At 32.5% G+C, this 27,621-nt stretch overlaps 1 protein-coding gene across 1 annotated transcript in view; it reads right to left on the reverse strand.

The window, feature by feature from the left end:
• Nucleotides 1-14,704: 14,704 nt before the first annotated feature.
• Nucleotides 14,705-27,621, reverse strand: part of LOC127722088 (alpha-mannosidase 2x-like) — a 47,292-nt gene continuing 34,375 nt past the window's right edge. The window contains exons 20-23 of the mRNA XM_052228933.1: nucleotides 25,987-26,128; nucleotides 24,834-24,964; nucleotides 21,892-22,203; nucleotides 14,705-21,203 (exon numbers count right to left, since the gene is read on the reverse strand). Coding sequence (XP_052084893.1) covers nucleotides 21,033-21,203; nucleotides 21,892-22,203; nucleotides 24,834-24,964; nucleotides 25,987-26,128 — 756 coding nt within the window. The 3' untranslated portion in view covers nucleotides 14,705-21,032. The remainder of the gene's footprint in view (nucleotides 21,204-21,891; nucleotides 22,204-24,833; nucleotides 24,965-25,986; nucleotides 26,129-27,621) is intronic.

Genomic DNA, 27,621 nt, shown 5'->3' on the forward strand with positions numbered 1-27,621 from the left:
AAAAGGATGCAAGCAATTATAGGCCACTTTACGCCAGTTAAGGCTTCAAAAAAGAGTAATAAACAGCTGCGCCACGAGCGCATGATACGCCAGTCGTCTTGTGTGTGAGGTTTTATGCAATGATCATAAATCGTTTCTGACATACGGCGCGACATGTGAAAAACCCCCTTTTTTATAAAAAAATCAATAACTCTAAAATAAAATCATCACAAAAAAGTATACAGATCTTTAGATTAATATAATTAAGAAGTGTGTAAAGTTTTAAGCAATAATCAAATCGTTTTTGAGATATGGTGCGACATGTGAAACCCCCCCCCCCTTTTTTTTTTACAAAAAACTCAATAACTCTAAATTAAGATTTTGAATCATCACCGAAAAGTATACAGATCTTTAAATTAATATAACTAAGAAGTGTGTTAAGTTTTAAGCAATAATCATAAATCGTTTTTGCGATACGGCACGACATGTGAAAAAAACACCCCCCCCCCCCCCCTGTTTTAGTTACAAAGTCCCGTAACTCAAAAAGTTTTATTTTATTTTCACCAAAAAGTATACAGATAGTTTGACAATCATAAGAAACAACTATATTAAGTTTCATGAAATTTGGATAAGTTGTTCTCAAGTTACGGTGCGACATGTGGAGGCCGGACAGACAGACAGACAGACAGACGAACGCCGGACATTTGTATACCATAATACGTCCCATTTTTGACGGGCGTATAAAAACCCATACCAGTTAGTCTGACAGCAGTTAAAGACTCCGACATGTAAAACTTGAAACAATTCAAACAAGAAAGCTAATGGCCTAATTTAAAACAATTCAATTTATGAAGAAAAAAAAAATGAGTCTCCACTGAATATTTAATATACAACCATATTAGCATGCATGTTATAATCAGTAGATCCTGCTCAGTTGACTGGAATTCTAATACAAAACAATTTTTTTATTAGCATTATTAAAAGAAGATTTTAGGGGTAAACCCCAGAAAAAAAAATATTTAGAAATCATGGTGTTGAAATCAGACATTTGCCTAGCTACACCCTCTGTCAAACTGTAATGAGTTCAGTTTCCTGATTACACATGAATAGACCATTAGTATTTGGAATCAGAAAATATTATTTTCAAGAATATTATGAAGGTACTCTTGAAAGATAGAAGTTAGTTTGAAGTAATTAAGTTGATCAGTACTCTCTTCTGATCCAGAGAGTTTAACATGTATTTGATTAGTAATGTCCTCTTATACCCGGGTATATATGCAATGATTTCAGCCCCCATGAAAATATTTTTCTGAATTTTTTTCTGAACATGATGCTGGAATTTCACTGAACACATTTAGTAAACCTTTTTCTAAAAAATGCCTGAATTTGGCACGTTCCAGCAAATTTTCAGTAAAAATTCAGCATTAATTCTGAATTTTTGCTGAACACCTTTCTGAAATTTTCAGAACCTCTTACAATACCTTTTGCTTAAAAATGGCTGAATTTGGCTCATTCAAGCAAGTTTTCAGCAAATTTTGAGTAACAATTCAGCAAGACATTTTCAGTCAGTATTCAGCAATATTCAGAAATAATTCAGCTTTAATTCTGAATTTTTCTGGACACCTTGCTGAAATATTCAGTACCTCTTAAAAAACCACATTCTTAAAAATGGCTGAATTTGGCACGTTCCAGTAGGTTTTCAGCAAATTTTCAGTAAAAATTCAACTAAGACTGTTAAGGTAAATATTCAGAAACTTTTCAGCATTTATTTCTGAAATGTTCAACAAACAGAAGGACATTTAAGCAAATGTTCAGTAAAAATTTGAAAGAATCTATACTCCGCTATTATTCAGTCTTCAGCTATGGTTCAGGAAGGGTTAAGACCATTTTCAGCTTAAATTGCTGCTTTAGCTTACATTTTTCAGGAAAGGTTCAGATGATTTTCAGTTATAATTCAGGATACTTTCCTTTGTTTTTAGACAATATGTGCTTTTAAATATTCTGTCTGAAAGACACTATTTATGCAAAACAAATAAACAATTATTTAAGAAATACAATAATTCCATGGTGCATAGGTGAAATAGATAATAAACTGTTGTCACAATGTGTCTTTTTCTTTTTATTATTGTTATTTATTTTGTGTGAAGTTGCGATCGGATAAGTCAAATTAAGCCCTTTCAAACTGATTAGTTTGTGTTGTGCTGTTACATCATAAACCCAGTATTGTGACAAGAGAAAGTGCACAAGACGAAGTTCGAAGGTTGTGAAACATAATACAGTATATATATTTTGCTCATTTTTAACTGTAATTGACCACTAATAGTTTACATCTCCTGCTTTTTTTTTATCTATGAATAGTTCACTAAGCAGTAATTATGCCACATCTTATTATTTTTATATTTTGTATAAACTTATTACTGTCTCAAGTGAAAGCTTCCATGCTGCTGTTGATACTTGGGCCAAGTATTGTACACCGTTAGGTTACCACATGTAAGGAGCAATACAGTAAATCTACATGTAATCTCACATCTTTCACTTGAAACATTTAGTATCTATAACAGTAACAGTAACAATATTGCTAAAACAAAATACTTCTACCTATAGCACTTTTAGTGTGTGTCCCTGAATCAACAATGGAAAAACTCTACACTGAACAAGGAACAGTGAAAATGAGGTCAAGGTCAGATAATACTTTCCAGTTGGACATGTACACCTTACAAACATTCCATACACCAAATTTAGTTGACATATTATTGCTCATTTATAATTAGTATCAGATACTAATTTAACCACAAAAACTTGACCTTGACATCATCCATGAAATGATGTCAAGGTCAAGTGAGTCTTGTTTTTTTCTCTCAAGAATTTCATGTTCATGGGGTTGAAGACAAATTTTCTGTAGAGAAAATCAGCATTTTCCTTGTTCGATTTCTCCATCTTAACAAACAATGACGAAGTCTTTCCTGCTCTTTGACCCTTTGAAAAGTTCTTGTGTTAATATGTGATCATATATTGTGAATCATAAATAATTCATGAACTTTTAATTCAGTTAATTGACAAATTGAGGATCATTTGTATATATTAAATAAAAATCAGATAATAATATGTAAACTTCTCTTTGTTTCTGGAATTTTGGAAGTTTCAGAGCTTGGAACTAGACCAGTTCAATTCACAGCTAAATTTCTCCTCGAGTTTCAAAAAGTTTCCATGGAAGAAGCAGTACTTTCTCCTGCAAGAAAATACAATCCACAAAGAATCCAATGTCTTACATACTTTAAAATATATAATTTATTATAATGCTTTTTTTTTAATTGTTCCATTATCGTGAAAAAATTAAACTTCAGAAGGGAAGTGAAAAATAATAATTATAAGGGAGCTACCATTTGATTTTTAGGGGAGGGATGAAAAATTGTGTCCTGCCTTTTTTGTTGTTGTAATCCTGGTCTTGCCTTTTTTATTAGGTTTATCCTGACTTATTTTACATAAATTGTCATCTGTGGGACCCTTGTACCCTGTCATATGCATCTGCCTGTGATTGATATTTTCATAGAGATTAGCATAGTGTCAAAAGTTTGGGTTGGGTTGGGTTTGGGGGGGGGGGGGGGGGGCAATATGGTTCATTTCCCAAATCCTGCTTCTTTGTATTTTTTTCCCACTTCCCAATTTTTTGTCATTATTTCCCTCACATTCTTCCCTCTCCCTTATCCCCACTTTCAACCTCTACATCTCACATCTGAAAACTTGCAAGAGCATGTCGACAGTCCCCTTTTTTCCTAACAAATGCTGGTTCCTAAAAAATAAGCAAGGACCCTCCCTTTCTCCTCCGATTTTCTAAAAGTTAGTTGAATGGTCAGTGCTTAAAGATATGATATATATTGCACAAGTTCAATAACTAATTTCAAGGATTTTCTTCATTTTCATTTATTTTTTCTAGGGTTGAATTGCTCAAAAATAGTATTAAAATAGATTGTCTCAATTAACTTAACATCAAATTTTCCTAAAAATTAGCAATAAACACTTTCAGTTCAAACTGTAAAAAGTAAAATCACAAAAATACTGAACTCCGAGGAAAATTCAATCGGAAAGTCCCTAATATATACTTATATGTATCTGATAAATATGGCCCTCGTTTCACAAATCGTATTTTGGGCGCCTAAATAGTTTTTGATGACGTAATTTATTATGTGTTTCCGGTTCTTAAAGGTTTCAGATCACCTATCAGATCATGTGGACGTTTTAACTGCCAATGTAACTGCCTGTTGTCCCGAGCCCGGTCGGGTCTTTTTGAATTTTAAGCCTAGTACCTTCTGCTAGCTATTATTCGTATGTTTCTTTGTCCTATATGTTCTCCCATTTATTTGTATTGTGGTCCTGTCATGTGATGTTGTCGTTTTGGTGTTGTGTTTGACGTTGCCATAAAAGCGGGAGGTTTGGCATGCCACAAAACCAGGTTCAACCCACCATTTTTTTCTTTAAATGTCCTGTACCAAGTCAGGAAAATGGCCATTGTTATATTATAGTTCGTTTCTGTGTGTGTTACATTTTAATGTTGTGTTTTTGTTGTGTCGTTGTTCTCCTCTTATATTTGATGCGTTTCCCTCAGATTTTGTTTGTAACCCGGATTTGTTTTTATCTCTATCGATTTATGAGTTTCGAACAGCGGTATACTACTGTTGCCTTTATTTGGGAGTATAAAAACAGCTGCGCGTGGTCCCGGGATAGCCCGGATTAAACGTCATAACTGACGGCTGCTTGAAACCTTGGAACGAACTTTAATATTTGGTAAGAACGTTGACCACTCACAGGACTTTATTATATGTACAATATAAATGTTAAAGATCTTAAAATAAAGCTTTTAATGGATTAGTTATATGACTATATATCTCTGAATCAGGGAAAATAGAAACGGTATATGACGGGAAAACACTAGAGATAGACGATTAGGACATCTGGTATAAACTTCACTCCCATTACATTGGGGGCTCGTCCGAGGGATATTTGGTCAATAATAAAGGAAAACAAAAGCTGAAATGGCTTTAAATAAGGCTCCTTTTTGGGGAGTATTAGCACAGGGATAAACGGATTAAAACAATTATTTACACCAAGTTTTCCGATTCAAACTCAAAGTCGGAGGCAGTCGGGGCAAACAACACGTCGTCAGTTGAACATGAAATGTCACAAAATGATAATAGGAACATTATAAATAACAACACAGAAAGGCACCTACCTTCAGAGAACCATTCCTCTTGTTACAATTCCTCAAATGTCACAAGTCCAGGAATTCAAAATGAACCTGTTCAATAGCACACCACGTACTGTGGTCGACAATTTGTCAAATATGGAACACACTTCATGTTATACGAATAAAAGAGATCTTGACCATATGTACGGTCCACAAACACAATCAAAACAGTACAAGACAGACATAACAAGCCAAGATAGCTTCAAAAACAATCCCAGCACAACAGAACAGGACACACATTCGCAGGGCTGCCAAGTCAGTCTCACGCTGCTATCAGTCGGAAAGCAAGCCCTTAGAAACGACCGTTGTTGCTACTTTCTTAAGACAACAATGGGACTGATATTAAAACCCGCCATTCTGAAATTGCGTTAATTTCGCGGAAAAAATAATTTGGCGCCAATTTGGAATTTTTTCTTTTTTCTGTTTCTTACTTGCCATTAGGGTCAGAAATGGATTTCTTTCGATTTTTCAAGCATAGTTCTTATCATCAAAGAAAATAATACTTAAACATGTTATAATATAAATTGTCCGTCTTTTAAAAATAACGTTTACAATGCCTTTGATCGTCGTTTAAGAATTATGCGAAATTGTCCGTTATTTTTTTCTTCTTTTTTTTCCAGATAAACAAAGAATATACAAACTGTATAAAAAATTATTAATAAGTATCTCAAAGTTAAAACAAAAATCAAGTTTAACGTTCTATCACCCCTTAGGAAACCCCGTTCGAACTAAATTCCAAACGAAAGACATTTTTTGACATTGTAGTTTTTTTTATCTTACACATCGATGTCAACTTGCAAGTTGGTTGACCGTTATGGAATAACCGTTTCACAGATGATATCGGATATGTTCCTTATGTCGTAACTACAATACCCTTCCCTTTTCACGAATGTGACTTACCGAATTAGACTATTTACCGGATTTGTAATAACATAAGCAACACGACGGGTGCCACATGTGGAGCAGGATCTGCTTACCCTTCCGGAGCACCTGAGATCACCCCCAGTTTATGGTGGGGTTCGTGTTGCTTAGTCTTTAGTTTTCTATGTTGTGTCATCTGTACTATTATTTGTCTGTTTGTCTTTTTATTTTTGGCCATGACGTTGTCAGTTTGTTTTCGATCTATGAGTTTGACTGTCCCTCTGGTATCTTTCGTCCCTCTTTTGCAACTTTACACAATGTACACACAGTTAGTGTGTTTGTTTGAAAAATCAATGGCGAGTTCAGCTGTGAATATTTGACTGGATTAATTTTTCCCTTTAAGTCAGTGAATTGTTTGACTTAACTAAAACAAGGTAAGGAAATCGTATACTGTCTTTACACAACCTTAACCAAAACTCATTCATCGTTTATAATATTATAAAAAAATTTGTGATGAAGTAATCCAGCAAAACTCCCAATGGTAAATGAAAAAGTCTTGTCCTAAATATGAACTTAAAACAATCCCTTTCAGACTAGCTTTTAATCACTCTTATTCAAAGTATGTTCATACTGACATGAAGTGTGACTTACTTATGACTTGTGATCTAAAACATAATATTGTTGACTTAGCACTCAGAATCTGCTCTGAAATACTTTTATATAAATGTAAAAATGCATAATTGTTAAAAAAAATAAAATAGAAGAAGAAAAATATTAGACCCAGTCTTTTTTGTTCTTATCTATTTTCAAGTTCATGATTAGAACCATTTTATTATTGGTTTAGTGTTTTTTTTTTATAATTTGAGTCCATTCATTAGAATCTGCATGGAATCAGTGAGACAAAATTTATTGATATATTTAGTTTGTTCATACAAGAATTGCAAACTAATTTCCTTTTATTTCAAATAATGAAGAATTTACATTCAGAATACTTTCATTATGGTATCGTTTAAGTTTAAATGAAAAAGGTAGGATCAGGTATCAGTAATGAAAAGGAGTTCCTGTATTTGATCATTTTAATCCTGTCTTGATCCATTATTCATGAATATTTTGGCTACCTCTTGTATGATTAAAGTAGAAATTTATTTCTGTGTTGAAATATTTTGGTTACAGCAGTATAAATACTTACCAAAATATAAATATTAAATTAACTCTTCGAATAATAATATTATGGCACATACTGACATGGGGCCTATTTGAGTATTTCACTGAGACTGAGTTCTGAAAAGTGATAAAATGTGTTTCGCTAATTTTTTACACATGTCTTAAGTATCAAAATATATTCAATAAAATTATTTTAATATAATATCCTCATGTAAATAACAGCATATGGTGCTTAATATAATAATAGTTTGATCATGAGAGTGTCAAACAAAGGGACGTAACTCGTAAATTACTATCGGCCCCGCTTCGTCAGAAATATCGACACATCGAAGTGGCACATTTGCGTATTACAGCGTATTAAGTGGCACAAATTTGACATATCATAGTCAAAGTTATGTTACATAACATAATTTAAATTCAGCATAGCTTCCCGAGAAGTTAAGAAAGAAAATTACGATTTTAATTTCCAGTGACCGATTTTTTTGGTCAACATCTAGACTTTGAAGACACATTTTGAGAGAAAAAATTAGTTTAATCCATAATTGAGTGGATCAATGTATTTCTTATATACTCAAGAATGTTCACTTAAAAGCAAATTAGTTTTAGTTCATGCAAAAAACTACAAATTTCAAAAAACGGGCTTCACTTTTTTTTGGTAAAACAAATGCCCATATATGGTAATCACATGACTGCCATTGTTGCTTTTAAAAGAAATGCGGTCAAACCGGGGTCAGCTTTCCGACTGTATTAGCGTGAGACTCACGCATTTTCATGCATATTTGGCAGCATTTTCCTTTGATCTATTGTTTTTTCTCTTTGATCTTTACAATTTTGGCCAAATCTCACGCATTTGCTTCATCAGTACTGCATTCGTATGAATATTAAGATATTTAATCCACATGCAATAAATCACACAAACAATAGTCAAAATAACCAACAGGATCGCTATCATGGTTATAGTCACAATCAAACAATAAATAGACAAGCAAAGCCCGGTTTATTTTGGACAAAACACCATTCAAATTCATCTCCGGATAATACTGATAAAAATCACAGGAAACTAAAGGAACCCGATTTGTTTGACGGCATACGGACTGAGTGGCCAGATTATATTTGCCACTTCGAACAAGTAGCTCAATGAAATCGATGGTCTGAGTCCGAAAAAGCCGCTCAGTTGGTCATGATCTTACGCGGGGTAGCCCAACGCGTACTTAGTGAATTAACATCGGATGCATTTTTTCATTATGACACACTTTAAACCTTGCTTCTGCAACGCTTCTGCCGTCCACCAGAAAGGGAAACCTTATTTGAGTCTCTAAAACTCAGGACATCTTTATATATATCGGTAGGAATTTAAAAACAGGAAACGCAGCCGAGACGAGACAACCGCCGATTTTGGGCACGTTCTGAAACGATTAGGTAATCGTGCATTTCCTACAATTCCCGTGATGATGCGTGAGAGTCTCATTGTTGAACAATACATTTCAGGACTATGAAGCGCCATGTGCAGTTTGCAGAGTGCAGAGTCTTTTGTAGACGAAACGCGCGTCTGGCGTATTAAATTATAATCCTGGTACCTTTGATAACTATTGCACAACCGACAACGCTGGACAGAGCTATCTCATTAGCAGTAGAGTTTGAAGCATTCGAGGGCGCACAAATTTATCCCCGTAAACCAAAGGATGTCGAGGAAAGGCCAGTGTTGGCACTCACAAACTCTAAACTTGGAGAAGTAAATCGGTCTCAGGAAAATTATAAAATTGGTAAGCTAGAAGTTCTCAGGAAGGAAGGACCGTCCCTACAGAAGGAAAAGGAAATTAGAAGGAAATTAGAATCAGAAAATAGAGAACTGAAGAGACAATTATCCGAATATAAATGGAGGGAAAACTTGTTCCCCGAGATGGAGTCATAATTTACTCGTCCATGCACTTAGATTCTGTACTACATTTGTTTTAGACTTTTGAACTCCGAACATTTACTATTCATTTCGTCTTAAACTTTGTGTAAAATATCATGCTCTTGCGTTTATAACCAGTTGACTTTATCACCGACTACCTTGGCGATTCTGCATCCTGTTTCTTCGTGCGCCTTAATTATATTCTAATAATGATAAACTGTTAATTTCAAAATGAGACGATAATTGCTGTATAGTGGCTATATACATATCTATATTACTGTTGTTAATTATATTTACTTACCGTTTATAGTATAAATTCAATACCAAGACGTTGAATAGTGATGCACTGTTGTTTTGAAGAGATATATATAGAAGTTAAGAACATTGATTTTTCTTTTATTGATGAACGTTTATACTTGTGTTATACTGTTATAATTGTTGAATGCATGTTTTTTTTTATTATATTTTATACTTTCTTGGGTACTAGTGTGCATTGGCTGTTGCACATTAGGTCTTAAGAAAGGGGGAGTGTAGTGGTTGACGTTCTAGACCCCTCCCCCAAGTACAATCATTATTGTACTTCCCGTCGGGACACTTCCTGTTGTCCCGAGCCCGGTCGGGTCTTTTTGTGAGTATAAAAATAGCTGCGCGTGGTCCCAGGATAGCCCGGATCAAACGTCATAACTGACGGCTGCTTGAAACCTTGGAACGAACTTTAATATTTGTATAACATGTATAAGAACGTTGACCACTCACAGGACTTTATTGTATGTACAATATAAATGTTAAAGATCTTCAAATAAATCATCTTAGCTTTTAATGGATTAGTTATCGGCACTGGCTACGGTTACATGGAAATGTAACAAATTGAATAATAAAATAATTATTGTTACATTGGAGACTAATTGCCGGAATGCAGTGTTGGGTAAGGAACCGTTTAATTACGAGTGTAACAATAATAATTGAGTCTACGGTTATATTGCGTTATTGTTACATTAATGCAAAATAAAACTTGAACACTTTTATTTGAATTTTGCAATACAGTAATGCATACAATTTGTTATTTTTTTATTTACAATGTCAGTTTCTACAAATCCCGTATGTTGTTTATGGAAGCATATTTTAGTCCGACGCATTTTAGTGAAACCACTCTAAGCAGCCATCACAAACGAGTGATGCAGCAATGTTCACGTCTGTGTTGCATACTGTACAATTCCATTTCGCACTATCCCTTTTTGAAGTTAAAGAAAATGTCAATGTCTGTCATGATTCATATGAACAAATATTTTTTTACTCTTGCGATGTTTATATTATATTGTGAAGGCAATTCAGTGATGTTAACATTTGCCGACATGTTGAAACTGGTGGAATAAGTGCTTTCATTTTCAGAGTCCAGATATTATGGGATCGTAATTTCGTTCTTATTGGCGAAAAAAATTAAGCATCAAAACTATAAGGTTTAAGTTTAATAAATCTAGCGTACATTATAGAGCATTAATATGTAACGATAACGCAATGTAACCGTAGACTCAAATATTATTGTTACATTCGTAATTAATCGGACCCTTACCCAACCCTGTATTCCGGCAATTAGTCTCCAATGTAACAATAATTTTATTATTATTGTTACATTTCCATGTAACCGTAGCCAGTGCCTTAGTTATATGACTATATATATATCTTTGAATCATGGAAAATAGAAACGCTATATGACGGGAAAACACTATAGAGATAGACGATCAACACATCTGGTATAAACTTCACTCCCATTACAAATGCTTGTAACTAACACTGCATAGTTTAGTTCCCTAGTGGTTCAGGACAACAACGTTCGACGAATGATATTTACTAATCTGGAATGTTTCTTAATTCTTTTATGTGCCGAAATACAATAAAGTAAAAGGGAGCTACCATTTGATATTTATGGGAGGGGGGCTAGGATGTAAAATTTTGTCCTGCATTTTTTTTTAGTTGTAATCTCTGTCCTGCCTTTTTATTTTTCACTCTATTCGGTCCTGCCTTTTTTTTTATTAGTTTATCCTGACTTTTTTTACATAAATTGTCATCCTGCTTTTTTTTGCCGAGTTGCTCATCCTGCCTTTTTTTTGTACTCAAAACCCCTGTCCTGCCTTTTTTTCAAATTTCATCCTAGCCTCTAACTCGAATAATTCAGCGCCCTCTATCCACTACTTTTCTCTTTAATGGAGTGATCGTAGTGATCGTAATATAACGACTGGATTATTCGGGTTACCTAGCCTCTCAAGTCAAATATTTATAAATGAATTATTATTATTTTGAATGTCTAGACATTTCGGCACCCGTTGTAGACAATTCGCCACCAAGTCAAATCGGACCTGGTTAATTCTTCACCCAAAATTAACAGATTTTGCAAGTAAATCATGACTCTTAAAGAAAATAAATTAATTGTTGAAACAACAAACTTGTTATAATATGTAATTGAAACAAGTTCCTCGGTTTTTAATGTGATTACCAATCAAAACATTAAAAGATTAGTGAGAAAACTTCAAACAGAAAAGCCAGCTGATTATTGTTTATTGTAGATTCCACAGGTATGTGTGGACATGCTAACCTTTGGGTGCCCCTGAGTGGGAGTGTCTTGAAGTTGAATTAATTCCCCCTATGTACATGTAGTTAATTATTTATATTTTGATTTTTTTTAATCGTTTATATAAAATATTTTCACTTAGAATATATTTTGATTTTACTGATTGTCAAATATCTCAAATAGACATGAATCGAATTCTTGAACTTTCCCTTCAAAATCATATGTCACAATGCTTATGTTATATTAATTTCTTCACTCTAAAACTAATTGTTTCACTGTTAATGCCAACTGACTTCAGATCAACCCATGTAATTCATTCATGAAAAACAAGTTTAGTTTGGTGGTCTTTGGTGTATTCTGTTCAGGTCTGATAAACAAGTTTTAAAAATATTTTTTTTCATTAATCAGAAGATTTTCAGTATTGTCACATTTGTGTCTGAACAGTTCAGTATCTGGCTAATCTGTTCAGAAAGTTTTTAGAGCTGTTCTGAACAGTTCAGCATCTGGTCTAACTGTTCAGAATGTTTTTTGAGCTGTTTTGAACAGTTCAACACTGTCTGAATAGTTCAACACATTTTCAGATGTCTTTCTAAAATTAAACAAGTATTTATTCTGTTAAGAATGATTTCTGTGTCTGAACAGTTCAGGATCATCCGATCTTGAAAATATGTTCAGAAAGTTTTCAGGGCTGTTCTGAAAAATTCAGCACTGTTCGAAGAGATAAAAAAACTTTCAGCATAGTTTCAGATGTTTGTCTGAGGAGTTCAGCAATCACTGAACAGTTCAGAATATTTTCAGCTTCAGTTCAGCACTGTCTGAATTTTTCAGCACAGTCTGAACTTTTCAGAAAATAAAACAGTACTTTTTCAGCATATCTGAACATTCCAGTAAGTTTTCAGTGTTTGTTCAGAATGTGGAAAAAGTGCTTCAGCAATTATTCAGATCCTAAAATTTGGTTCAGCATGCATTCAGCTAGGGTCCAGAACCTATTCAGCAAAATTCCCCACAAAATTCAGAAATTCAGAAATTCTGTTTCATGAGGGAGGTAATTGAATTGCTGTAGTTCACTTTAGTTCATTTGAATTTTTATGATAATTTCTGTTTAATCCTAAAGTCAACTAAGTGCATTTTCTTAATTGCTAGGAAAGAGATCAAAAGTTACAAAATCGACTATGTAATATGTCGGTACATACGTAAAATCATAGATATAATGGCTATTATATCTATGGTAAAATTAAGTCTGTGTGATAATTCTTTAAGTATGGACCTTTCACCTGCCAAAGCACAATACTATTTAAATTTTACAGGAACATATGACAATAATATAGTTAAATACAATTTACCAGAAGAGAGATAGAAGCTCCTTAGGGAAATTGAAGTTGTTTGGTTGCTTTCTTCTTCCAACAACCAGATACTCTCTATTTTTGTACTCATATATTGATCCAAAATTTTCTTAAAACTCTTAGGTGAAAAAATTCCAATTACCATCTCTCCTTATACATGTACTTACAATAGTCTTCTAATAAGTCATTTAAGTATTTTATTTTTCTCTAGGGTCCAGTGGTTATCAGCATCAAATCATTTCATCAATGATGACATTGGAATGACCTTCCCAATCAATAATCCTTTTTCTCTTTGAATGATTTGAAGATAATTCACTGGATTCTCATGAACAGTCAACCAAAGACTTAAATTGGGATACCGGGTACCTACCCAAATAATTCTATCCCTCCCTGTGATCGACCCCTCATTCATGAGGTCCATGAGGGCCTGAACACTTTATACAATAAAAATGCCTTTCAAATCAAGGACTTTGACTCCAGCTCTCTGAATGAGAGAGCAAATCAGCTGGCAGCGTAATGTTACTGAGATAGGTAAATCCTGAGGTAATTCTGAATGAATAATTAATGATTTTTCATTGACCTGGCCTTCAGGCACTGGGTACTAGTAAATGGGACAGCAACCAAGCAATGCAAGAAAGAAAACCAATAGCTAAGGGCATTTAGATGTTAACATATGGTCTTTCTTCATATATAAAAGAGAGGCGAAAGATACCAAAGGAACATTCAAACTCATGTTGAAAATAAACTGACAACCCCATGGCTATAAAGAAAAAGACCAGCAGACAAAAAATGGTACACAAAACACAACAAAGAAATCTAAGGACTGAGCAACACAAACCCCATCAAAATCTAGGGGTGATCTCAGGTGCTAGGGAAGTGTAAACAAGTGTCTATACAACACATATTAAAATATGTCAAGCTCTAAAAGTTGAGTCTTGAGACTAAATTTAACAGAGCTATCATCAATACCAGATTCTTTAAATGACAGCAAAGCATACAGATCTATAAACATTATAGATGTGCAACAATTTTGTAGATAACAGTTACTAGAACTACAGCTTTTGTTCTAAAGAAGTCTTCATTTCAACAACTGACCTTTTTTTTTGCTTATTATTGTTGATTTGGTAATAAACATTCAACAACCATAGACTTGATCAAGAATTCAGTAGGTGTGATTTGATATTGACAATGTTAATGAAATAACTATCAAATCAACCCTACACAAACAACTCCTTTACAAATACAGATTTAAAATCACCAGACAATTGGACATTTCTATGCCTAAAAAACAAACAATTTATCACAAAAACCAGATAGAACTGATTGAATTTAGTATGATTGTTGATTGATTGCCAACACCACTTTCAACACTCTGAGGCTATATTGTGGCAGCCAGCTTTCAGTGTTGGAGGAGGCCAGAGTGCCATTAGAAAACCATGTCATTTGGAAAGGAAACTGGAAATCCTAGTCAATAAAGATAAGAGTAGAAAAAGCACCTGCCACATGCGTGTTTAAAACTCACAGTGTTGACTTGTGATACTTTTGATAAAATAATTAGACCACTCCGCCATTGAGGCCCCAAATCTAGTATGAAGCTTCATGGAAAATAAGTCTACAAAATATCTCTGTGAAACAGAATGATCACACACAAAACAAATAAAAGAAGTAGTTTATTCATAAACAATGTAGATAACTCAATATACATCATTAACATGATAACACTTTATGTACAGAAATCATAAACTCTTGCCACAATCAGCCACATCTTTTAATAAAAACAAATTACCTGCTGAAAAAAAAGTATTTCAAGTCTAGTGTTCTTACATGCACATAAAATTTATCCTTTTATATAATTGACTACATAATAATATCAAGTTCGTTCAGGGAGTGTCAAAAGGTCAGAGATGGAACTTGGGTCAATTTCACAGCTACAAATTTTTATTCTGTTATGAGTTTATATATATTTTATCTATAATCACCTGCATTCTAGGGGGAGATAATTCACATTAACAAAGTTATCTCCCTTTACAAATATTTCTCTTTACATCCTACAGAATTTATATTTCCTATCTTAAAATTTTGTAAGGTAAATTTTTTTGCTCTTTTATTTTTCTCATCAAAATATTTGAAACTCCCATATCAAGTGTTGCTTAAAACAAAACATATGAGAAAATGTGGTTGTTATGAAAATTTTATCGAAATAATTGATTGTTGGTGTTTTGAAAGCTACTTTCAGCATTATTGGCTATATATCGTGGCAGCCAGTTTTTATTGGTGGAGGAAGCCAGAGTGCTTGAATTGAACTGATCGAAATTTAAACTTATAATTTCATTCATTTCAATAAGTACCTTCTGACATTTCTATTTAAGGTTATAAGACAATTGTTGCATTGGTAATGAACAGATGCTTCTGCTATAGTCGTCAGTTCAATCACATTATGTTAAGCTATACATCAAATTCTACTCTAGATTGAAAGCATATTGAAATAATTCAATATTTATTTTTAAAATGCTCCATCTTGAATAAATCTTTTAACAGTAAATAAATACAAATATCACATCAAATTTATACATCTTACATCTACATCTATGATACATCAAACACTTAAATATTGTACATGTATAAAAGTTCAAGTTTCAATTATCACCCAAAATTTGTCAAGTAAAAAATACGAATAATAAATAACCAAAAGAGTTTAGTGGGAGGAGTTAACGAAGAATATTCTACAAAAAAAACCCAGTTGATCTGTTGAATTATTTCTCATCATATGCTGTAATTGTCATCGTCTATTAAGACTGATTTTCCATATTTATTAAGTTGAAAAGATTCAACTTGTAAAGAATTATTAACAGTAAATTTATAACATTATAATTCAATCATATTATATGACTATAACATTTCTGTTTTGTCAATAACTAAAAGCATAGAGAATCTTATTTTTTTAAACATTATATTCACCGCAGGAAAAATCATGCGTAAAATGCAGATGGAACAGACTATTATAAACACATTTAAATTTTACAGAGTTATCTCCCTTGAAGATCCCAGGATTATAATTGTGTAGGCCAGACGTGTGTGTTGCCTACAAAAGCCTGAATGTTTATATAAAAGGTAAATCAATCAAACTGAAAAATTCATTAAATTAAATTCATTCTCAGCAGTTTTTTCATTGCAAAATCATAATCTGAATTACATGAATAATACTAATTATACCATAATTCATACAAAAATGTGAAAACGTTAAATGAAAACTCTACAAACAGCAGTCATATTACAACAACAAAATGTAAAACAAGCATCTAATATCAAAGTTATTCATTGGATTTTCTCAATCATACATACATGTATGTTTATATATACACTCACAGTTACAAAGCAAACACTACACAATTTAGTCATAATATACTGAGTACAAAAAGTTTAGCAACAAATTTTTTAGTTAAAGTTCAAATCTTTATAATTAAGTTTTTGTGGAGTAAGAATTTCAACTTATGGTTTATTTTCTTTGTTTTAATAATTTATTCAGTGTTATGTTAAGAAGAATAGTTTATTTTTAAAATGTTTTTTAACATTCCAAATGTTTGTTGCTTAACTTTTTTTGCTCAGTATAGTTATATACATTTATTTCCATTGTGAAAGGAGATATGAAGATTTGCTCACCCAAAAAATTGCCTGTCAGATTGGAAAATGTGACTTCTCATCCATAATATCGCAGGAGGTAGTCGTGATGTTTAATGGTGAATATAATACTTAAAGTGGAATGTAAAGTTTTTTCAATGTCATGTGGGATACTCTCAACCAATCAAATATTGAGTTTACTATCAATATTTACATACAGAGAAAAAATATAATTTATTGCCATTGTGTTCAAAAAGTATCTTTGAAAATATTCTATACAAAACTTAGCCTATTTTTAACTCTTGCAAATGATTAAATTTTACAATATGTTAAAAATTTTAACAATTTAATAAAAAAAGATAATTCATAATCTTGATATGTAACTTTCTGAGATATACAAAACATATTTAAATTCTTGTAGTATCCAATGTTTCAAAACCCAATGTTTATACTGTATTATATTATATATCATGATTTGACTTATCGAATAAAATATTGTTTAAACCAAAACCCAATTCACTTTTGTTTCTGAAACAATAACTGTAATTAATTTCCCTTTTGTGCTAATCATGCGCAATAACAAATTGTTGCTTGTTAAAATAAAAATTACTGAGGTACATGTAGTAGAACTGAAAGCCAATGAATTATATTTATGGGCATATTGTTTGCACCTGTCCTAAGTCAGGAATCTGATGTTCAGTGGTTGTCGTTTGTTGATGTGGTTCATAAGTGTTTCTCGTTTCTCATTTTTTAAATAGATTAGACCGTTGGTTTTCCCGTTTGAATGGTTTTACACTAGTAATTTTTGGGGCCCTTTATAGCTTGCTGTTTGGTGTGAGCCAAGGCTCCGTGTTGAAGACCGTACTTTAACCTATAATGGTTTCCTTTTATAAATTTTGACTTGGATGGAGAGTTGTCTCAGCACTCATACCACATCTTCTTATATCTATGTAAATTTCATGGACTACTGGGGATGTATTATTATTCGTGGGATACCAATTTCTCGTGTATTTCGTGGGTAAAGGTCAACCTCAAATTAATATGTTTAACAAACTGCTAACTTTTTATAGGCTTATGTGCAGACTTTGGCAAAAATATGAAAATATAATTTTTCCTTAATTCCCGAAAATTTATATCCACAAAAATAAATGAATCTACAGTTATTATTTGTTAAATAGCTTGCATGTAAAAAAAAATTCTGGATTTGTACAAGGTAGGTCAGTCTTTGCATTAAAACAGCAAATCTTAAACATTACACATGTTAAGGTAAAAATCAATACCAAGTTTTATAAGTAAAAGGAAAGAATTTTAAAATAATGTTTGCATAATCATTCATACACAGTAATGAAATATGAATTCAAAGATTCAAAGATTATATTGTACATTCAGTCACACCATGTGTGCTACTAGACTGAGCAAATACATCATATAACGTTAAACATTAAGATGGTTACAAATAGTAGATATACAAAATTGTCAAAAGAATTTTTGAAAAGATATAAAATACAGCATAATAATTTTTCAATACTGGTTCATTACATAAAGACAATAATTTTTACATTTTGATTAGGTTTGGTATAAATTGTGACCTAAATCTACAATATTACACACATAAAGATAATGAAATTCATCACCAATGCAATTTTTGTTATCCAATGTACAATTATGGTTTCTTTTGGGTGTGTATATCCATCTACAAGTTTCAATTAATATTTTAATATTTGATCAACTTAATTTTCATATTTGAATTCTTTTGAACACTTGCTAACTATTTTTTCTCGCAAAGGTTATGATTTTTAATATATAGTAAAGAATGTCCATCTTGATGGAATTTTTCATATCTAATACCCATTTTCGATAGAACCCTCCCCCTCCCCCCAAAAAAAATTCAGCAATTTAACAAAAAAACATGAAAGACTATACAAAACAAACACAACAAAACAAAACAAAAAAAAAAAAAAAAAAAATCATTAGAATAACCAAGGAAACTAGCTAATGAGTAACAAGACATCATTTCTGTACAAAAAATACGAAAATAAAGTAAATTAAATATAATCAACCAGTTTAACATTTTCATTCAAATGCACTGGGCAGAAAAAACAAAACAAATTTATATATAAACTTTATAAATAATAATCTACCTCCAACCACAACCTTTTCATTTCCTTGCTATATTGAACACACTCATACAGTCATATGCATACAGTATAAATACCGGCATGATAAAATTAATTCCAAAATTCTAATTCAAGTATTAAAGTACCAGCCACAGTTTTTTTCCCTTTTAATGACTAATGTTTATCTTATCTTACATTCTTACACTTGAAAATGCCCATCCATCCAAAGTAAAAAAAATAATAAATAACTGAGGAATTAATTTTAAATGACCGTAAAACAAATTTATATAACATTAAATATCAGCTGCATTTTTATTAGTATCACATTATATGGAATGGTAAAATTCTACTGGTTCTTCACATTAGAGTGAAAGGTCACTTCAGGGGTCAAAACCAATTACCTACAAATATGTACATCAATAAACTTGATTTGGCTTATTCCAAATGAAAGTTTGGGGGTTGGGGAGAGAAGTTTAATCATTGGGCATGGGTCATAATATGTTGGTATTTGAGGGGTGGGGGTGGTAAGTCCCTCAATGCCCTCCTACATCCATTTAAAAACCATACTTACTCGTCAATGTCAGAACAAAAATATGTATAATAAAGACTCTGGTTATATTGCTTTCTATTATCTTTAAGTTTTACATGAAAAACATGTCATTCTTTTAAAGAAAAATTGACTATATACATGCAATCAATACAAATGATCCCTTTTTTATCATATTAACAAGTTTATGAAATCTATGTTGAGCATAAGTGAAAGAACAAAATAAATATTGCACCTGTCATCAATATTAAAACAGCAATTTCTACAGATGATCAATGATATACTTTTTCTAGATTTTGTGCTGCTAGTTTTTAGCCAATTGTTTCAATACATAATCAATGGGGCTCTAGTAGAGTCAAACCCCATTGGTCACCCCGTTTATAAATTGCCATAGGTCACCAGGTCACTTTCAATGACATTTGACAGGTCTATGTTTTACAATAAACCTGTGTAAAAGATCCCAGGTCTCTTTAAATGAGACATTAGGTTACAAGGTCTTCTGCCAACAACTTAAGGTCCCAAGTCTGATTATACCATGTTAGAGTCACATCAATATATTAATTAAAACTAATTAGTAAACTGATTCAAGAAATTTCTAACAAACTGAGGTCTCCAAATTTGATTGACATTTTTCTGGCTAAATTTTAGTTTTGTCAGACACTTTAAAGGTGTCTGATCAAATATCTGATAGAAATTTATCACAAAACTGCTAATTAATATCTGGGCAGATTGTTTTTTAATACTGGCTAACATTAGATGTTTTAAAGTAATTACAAAAATTACGAAGTGTTCAGACCAAAGTTTTTCTGGCTATGTTGATATAAACATGTTTTTGTATATCACTTCTTATTTTGAATTACTAAAGCTACTACCGTGTTATGAGACATAAGGCTAGCTAGTGAGACAGACACAAATAAAACCTTGTCAACACATATGAAATTATAAATAAGTGTTCCCCAACAAAATATAATTCAATAAAAAAAATTAAAAAAAATTTTTTTTCAATACAAATTTTTTGAATGTTTCTCCTCAGAAAAGAGTTCTCATCAGCAGTGTAATATCCAAGGTCTGATTTTTACCAAGCAAGTAATTTCTGTGAAAAAGGTGACACTTTTAATATGGCTTACACAAGTTGTAATATATCTACCATCTTTAGGTCTAGAGGCTATTTTATACAATAGTTAGCACATGGGGCTTGTGTACTGTTCACTACATAGTCCTACTGTTTGTTTTTTTACAATCATCAGTCCTAATGAGTTTCTTTTCTAAGAATAATTTAGAACCAAGAAGAGCATTCAAAAATTTAGTACATGGGTTATTGAGAAAATGAAAGACAAATGTCTAATTGCTTCTATCAACGGTACACATTTTTTATCAGCGCCACCTCTTGTTATCCTAAATGTATAAACTGTGCAGCACAAGATACTGTAAATTCAGAAATTTTTGCTATTTTTATCTTATCAAGGAAAATTGCAACATAACCATGATAACAGGTTTTGCTAAAATAAAAACTCAAATTGTGAAAGCATTATTTGTATATATTATTTCCTGACATCACAAGAATTAATCGCACATTTTTTCAGCTATTCAAAAATCACCATTATAATTACATGCTAAAATTTCTGAATTTACAGTAACTGAAATTATCTAAATTATATTTAAAATGCATTAATTTGTACAATAAAATAAACAGATCAATCAATATGTTGGGGCCATCCACTGTAATTCTGTTCGATATGCGTTTATTTCCATAGGTTTGAGAGACATTGTTTCTCCACTCTTAATGCCTCTTTGATCATAATTCAGCGATAAAGATGTTTCTTTGGTGTTTTTAAATGTTAACTCTCTAAATAAGCGAAGGAATGATATCTGAAAGAGAAAACAAGATAATAAAGTAATTATTTCATTAGCTGAAGGGATAGGGTGTCTGTAGATTAGTGGTTTTGGTTGTTTGTTGATGTCTATCTAGTTATACAAGTTTCATTACATTTGATTGAGGCAAACTTAAGTTTAAGTATGGAAGATACAAATTCAGCAATTTTTCTTTTTATACAGGGATATAACTTGAGAGCAGTGAAAGTGATGCCATTATCATTCAAACTTGATCTGTGTTTGGTGGTAATGAGCATTGTGTTAAAATTTCATTACATTTGGTTGAGGCAAACCTAAGTTAGAAAACGGAAACTAATTTCGGGACTGACAAGACTTAGTGTAAACCTTATTGCCCTCTCAGCTAAGGGGAAGGAGCATACAATTTTTAGAAAGTGGATTCCTCTTTCACACAAAATTCAAAATATAAGTATTTCAGAGTTCAGTGGTCACAATATTTTATTAAAATCACATATAATTTTTCATCTTCAATTCAACTTGATTCATCATTAATTAGGTTGTGCAATGCCTGCCATCCTCTAAAAAAAGTGATTTCTAATCGGAAACATTTAAAGAAATGCTAATTCAATTCTACTTTGTCCTATAAAGTTATTTTGTAAATAAAATCAAACAAACCAGCAACTCCCCTTAAAAAAAAAAAAAAGACAAAAACTCAAATAAATCTTACCTTTCCATCAGAACTGTCACATTTTAACCCTCGATTTGGGAAATTACAATCGAATCCTAAATGATGAAGTAACATTGCGACATCTTTTCTTGGTTTAAATCCATGACTTGTGTCATCTTCACTATAACGTAGTGATCTCAAGTTCAATAGATGAATTTCACACGGCAAGGTTTTCTGCATTGGATTAAAGTTCGGTAAAAGTGGAATGCTGTCAGACTCACTATTTTTAGGAATGACAAAGATTGGTTGGATGAGCTGTAATGAGGTTAGGTGAGCTTGAAGAGATGGAAATCCGGTTATTTTTTCTCTTGCCTGAAAAGATAAAATAAATATATTCAAAGATAATTAATTTTCGGTCCTCAATGCTCTTCAACTTTGTACTTTAATATGCCATTTAAGGATGGTTGCTACTCTTGTTTTTTTTTTACTTCTTGTCAGATATTCGGAATCCTCTAGTTTTATCCATGGTAGTGACATTAAAAATTCTGCCCACTAACCCCTACTTTTCTTTTCATAATCTTTTTACATATAGTTTAAAAAGCCATTTTTGAAAATTTTATTAAATCCTTGATATTTCTTCATAGTTTTTGAAAGAAAAAAGGTGCTAATGTTAAATGTATCAAAAATCTAGAGAGAATCATTTCCCGCCAAATTTTCAATGGCTTATATCTCAAAAACAAGCACATAGACCCTTAATTTTTATCTGCTTTTTTAGTTCCTTTATTTATATACTATCAATTTATAACAGTCTTTTAAAAAGCTTGTTATTTTGAAACAGGGTAGCCAACATCCTTAACTTTTATGATATGAGCATCACTGATGACGCGTTAGTCTTTTGTAGATGAAACATGTACAAAATTATAAGCCTGGTGTCTTTGATATGAGCGCCACTAGTGACGCATTAGTCTTTTGTAGATGAAATGTGTACAAAATTATAAGCCTGGTGTCTTTGATATGAGCGCCACTAGTGACGCATTAGTCTTTTGTAGATGAAATGTGTACAAAATTATAAGCCTGGTGTCTTTGATATGAGCGTCACTGATGATGCATTAGTCTTTTGTAGATGAAACGTGTACAAAATTATAAGTCTCGTATCTTTGATATGAGAGTCACTGAAGACACATTAGTCTTTTGTAGATGAAACGTGTACAAAATTATAAGCATGATGTCTTTGATATGAGCGTCACTGATGACGCACTAGTCTTTTGTAGATTAAACATGTACAAAATTATATAAAGCCTGGTGTCTTTGATATGAGCGTCACTGATGACGCACTAGTCTTTTGTAGATGAAACGTGTACAAAATTATAAGCCTGGTGTCTTTGATATGAGCGTCACTGATGATGCATTAGTCTTATGTAGATGAAACGTGTACAAAATTAAAAGCCTGGTGTCTTTGATATGAGCATCACTGATGATGCAATAGTCTTTTGTAGATGAAACGTGTACAAAATTAGAAGCCTGGTGTCTTTGATATGAATGTCACTGATGACGCACTAGTCTTTTGTAGATGAAACGTGTACAATATTGTAAGCCTGGTGTCTTTGATATGAATGTCACTGATGACGCACTAGTCTTTTGTAGATGAAACGTGTACAATATTATAAGCCTGGTGTCTTTGATGTGAGCGTTACTGATGACGCATGAGTCTTTTGTAGATGAAACGTGTACAATATTATAAGCCTGGTGTCTTTGATGAGTTCTGTTTTTACTTTACTCTGTTAACAATTTATTTTTATACTGAATTTGATTATCTCTTTGGTATCTTCCACCTCTCTTCTGTAATTCACAATGTACATCATTTTTATCTGAACAAGAATGCATGTGTTGTCGTGTTAAACATACCCCAACTCGTAATTCAAACTAAAATAAACCAGAAAATAGGTTTCTCACAGATCTAAACACTTATCAACAAATCACTGTTGAGCTGCGACCAAATAAAGTAATTCTGTTTAGCAGTTCCTGAGAAAAGTGTGACACATTGTTTCAAGTCCTTTGAACATATTGAAAAAATTGAAGTATTGGAAAACAGGATGTTGGTAACTGACATGTTACACCTCATTACTATCAAGCTACTGACCAAATGTGATTTCCTTCTGTTTAATAGTTCCTGAGAAAAGTGTGATGAAAATATTTGTTAAATATACAGATGGATGGACAAATGATGAAGAGTTGGGGTATAATAATTGAATATTCTTATAAATAACAAAAGTATCCCATACTATCAAAAACAAAAAAATCATTCTTACTCAAGATAGTTTTAAAGATTGAAAAACTACATCTACCTTGTGACCCATTTCTTTTGATAAGTGATTTTCAAATAAAGAACAAACATTTATTGGCTCTTATCTTTAGTTTTTGTAACTATTTATATGAATCATAATCTGTTGACACAGAGGTATGTCTTGCCTTTTATCTTGTTTTGATAGTGTAATGTAATTAAATGGGAACACTTGAACATTTTAGCCATGTAAGCTATGCATGCAGAACATTCAAAGTAAATGAACCATGCCTGAAGGTGCCAGGCCAAATTAAAAACATAGAAAAAGTTAATGCCAATACAACTTCATACCAAATACTATCGACTTATTATAAATGGTTCCTTTTAAACTGACCTAATCTGTAAACTAAATCTTTGCAACAGTTACAAAGTCAATAGGCCACAATTTGAGAGCTGAGGTCAAATAATCTCCATGGAAATGAGATGTGCTTATTTATTTATGCTAATACAACTTCATTCCAAATATCCTTGACCTATGACTTGTGGCTCCTGTTTAACTGACCTAATCACAAACTTTGTAAAATTGTTAACACAACCTTTGTCTGAAACAGCATGCATAAGTCACGCCTTTGGGAATCTGTCAAGTAGAGACAAAAACCAATGCATTGTGAGACACAGAACAGGACAGCTGCCTATGTTCCTAGCATCAGTGAATACCTACCCTTGGCTTTAGCCTCTTTTCAAACAAGAGAGCAAACCTGTTAGGTGTATTTTTATTATCATGAACAGGCTGGCCCAGACCTCGGTTGTCATCCTGGTTCAAACGTCGGTCCATCATTATCTCTATCTGACCTGTAAGCATTATAATATATTAATACAGTGAAACCTGGGGAAAACTAAGGGAGACAACAAAAGTCTATTAATACAGGTTCAATCTATATGAAATGCATTATAGAGGGACCTAATAATTAATGGTCTTATAACACAGGGTTTTGCTTAATACAGGTGGTCTCTTAATCAGGTTTGACTTTACTTAAAACTTTAGTTTGAGATTAAATCTATTGCTGGGATGCTGGCTCCTTTCAGTCATATACTTCGATTGGTTTTTATTCGTCGGATACAAACTTCTGTGGAATTCTTTTGTACTGGTAAACATGAATTCAAATGTTCAATGTATAAAAATTCTTCTATAGGCTTGTTTGCCAATATTGGCAAAACCACAAAATCAAATATCCATGAAATTGAAAGTTTTCCTCCATCCACGAAAGTTGGTTCCCAAAAAAATCAATGAATCCACAGTAGAACAATGACATTTGCAATTACTTGTTCCTATATTTTGACACCATGACATCAAACAGATAAAGCAATTTTGAATGCTACCAATATTTATAAAAATAAGAATTTGCATGAATTGTCATGCAAAGTATACCCCATTGGTTATTTAACATGGACAACAATAACATGTTTAGTAGTTATAAATCTCACCAAACAGGAAGAGACTACGGTGGCCTAAGTAGTTCATCTATAGCAATCGCTAACCTATCAAATCAACACTGAGGTTGTGAGTTGGAACCTCACACTTAGCAGGTTTGTTCCAGTCTGATCTTTATTGACAAGGACTGCCAATTGTCCTGCAGAAGGTTGTGGATCTCTCCAGGCACTTAGGCTAACCTATCAACACTGAGGTTGTGAGTTGGAACCTTGCACTTAGCAGGTTCGTTCCAGACTGATCTTTATTGACAAGGATTACCAGTTTTTCTTGCTATGGTGGTAGTTCTCTCAAGGCACTCTGGCTTCCTCTACCAATAAAACTTGCTGCAACAACAGTGGTGAAAGTGGATTTAACACTAACACTTAATCATTACGGTACTTACCAACATCTAAGCTAGCCATGCCTAGTGACTGACCAGACAAAACATTAAATCTATAACTATCATCTTCAATAAAAGCTATGGATGGCATTGGGTAAAAGTTGGCCTGGAGTGGAATTTTGTCTAATGTCTTGTGCTTTATCATCTGAAATTGAATGATTGAAGATATATTTGAAATAAATTTTTCAACACATCAAGTTTTTCTTTAAACTAGAGGCCCTAAAAAGCCTGTGTTGCTCACCTTGGTCTACGTGCATATTCAACAAAGGACACTCTCCAACATTGTAGACAAGAATAGAATTCATGACAAAAATCTGTTTTGTTGATCTTGTATTGCTGATCATTTAACCTGTTTAGTTTCTCTCTATCTTCTTTAGATTTTGCTCAAAAAACAAAAGAGGATTAAAAAAAATCCTCATTTAGGGCAATCACTCCTATAAAGAGTCACAGTCTACTTAATTATATCAGCAAAATTTGACTTGTTAGTAGATCTTGACTTGCTGATCATTTCTGTGATTTAAAGTGAATCTTTATCTATTATAATTTTCTATCATATATGACAAAACACACAAAAAAAAGGTGAAAATCGTCTTTAAAGGGCAATAACTCCAATAAGGAGTTGTCTGACCATTTCCTCCATATTGTCGATTTTGTTTTGCTGATTATTTTTGCCTAGCTAAGTTTCTATCAGTCTATTATAGTTTTAAGATATAAGGCAAAAAACGCAAAAAATTGGTCAAAATCATCATCAAAGGGCAATAACTCTGATCATTTTAAAGTTTCTCTGTATCTATTATAGTTTTCAAGATAGAAGGCAAAAATGAAAAAAAATGGTAAAATTTGTCATTTAAGGGCAAAAAATCCAATAAGAAGTCTTCTGACAGTTTTGACATGAATGGACAATTGGTAGAGCTCAACATCCCGAACATTTTTGTTCATGTCAGATTTTCTCTCTTTATAATGGTTTTCAAAATAATAGACAAAACTTGCATTTTACCCCTATGTTCTATTTTTAGCCATGTTGGCCATCTTGGTTGGCTGGCGGGATCATCAGACATATTTTTTAAAGTTGATACCCCAATGATGATTGTTGCCAAGTGTGATTAAATTTGGCAAAGTAGTTTCAGAGGAGAAGAATTTTGTAAAAGATTACAAAAATTTACGAAAAATTGACTATAAAGGGCAATATCTCCTTAAGGGGTCAATTGACAATTTTGGTCATGTTTGACTTATTTGTAGATCTTACTTTCTGAACATTATTGCTGTTTACAGTTTATCTATATTTATAATAATATTCAAGATAATAACCAAACACTGCAAAATTTCCTTAAAATTACTAATTCAGGGGCAGCAACCCAACAACGGGTTGTCTGATTTGTCTGAAAATTTCAGGGTAGATAGATCTAAACCTGATGAACATTTTTACCCTGTGTTGTATTTGCTCTAAATGCTTTAGTTTCAGAGATATAAGCCAAAAACTGCATTTAACCCCTATGTTCTATTTTTAGCCATGTCGGCCATCTTGGTTGGCCGGCAGGATCATCGGACACATTTCTTAAACTAGATACCTTAATGATGATTGTAGCCAAGTTTGGTTAAATTTGGCCCAGTAGTTTCAGAGTAGGAGATTTTTGTAAA

Source organism: Mytilus californianus, unplaced genomic scaffold (genome assembly GCF_021869535.1).
Source record: "Mytilus californianus isolate M0D057914Y unplaced genomic scaffold, xbMytCali1.0.p SCAF_12, whole genome shotgun sequence".
In the NCBI taxonomy this organism is placed as follows: Eukaryota; Metazoa; Mollusca; class Bivalvia; order Mytilida; family Mytilidae; genus Mytilus; species Mytilus californianus.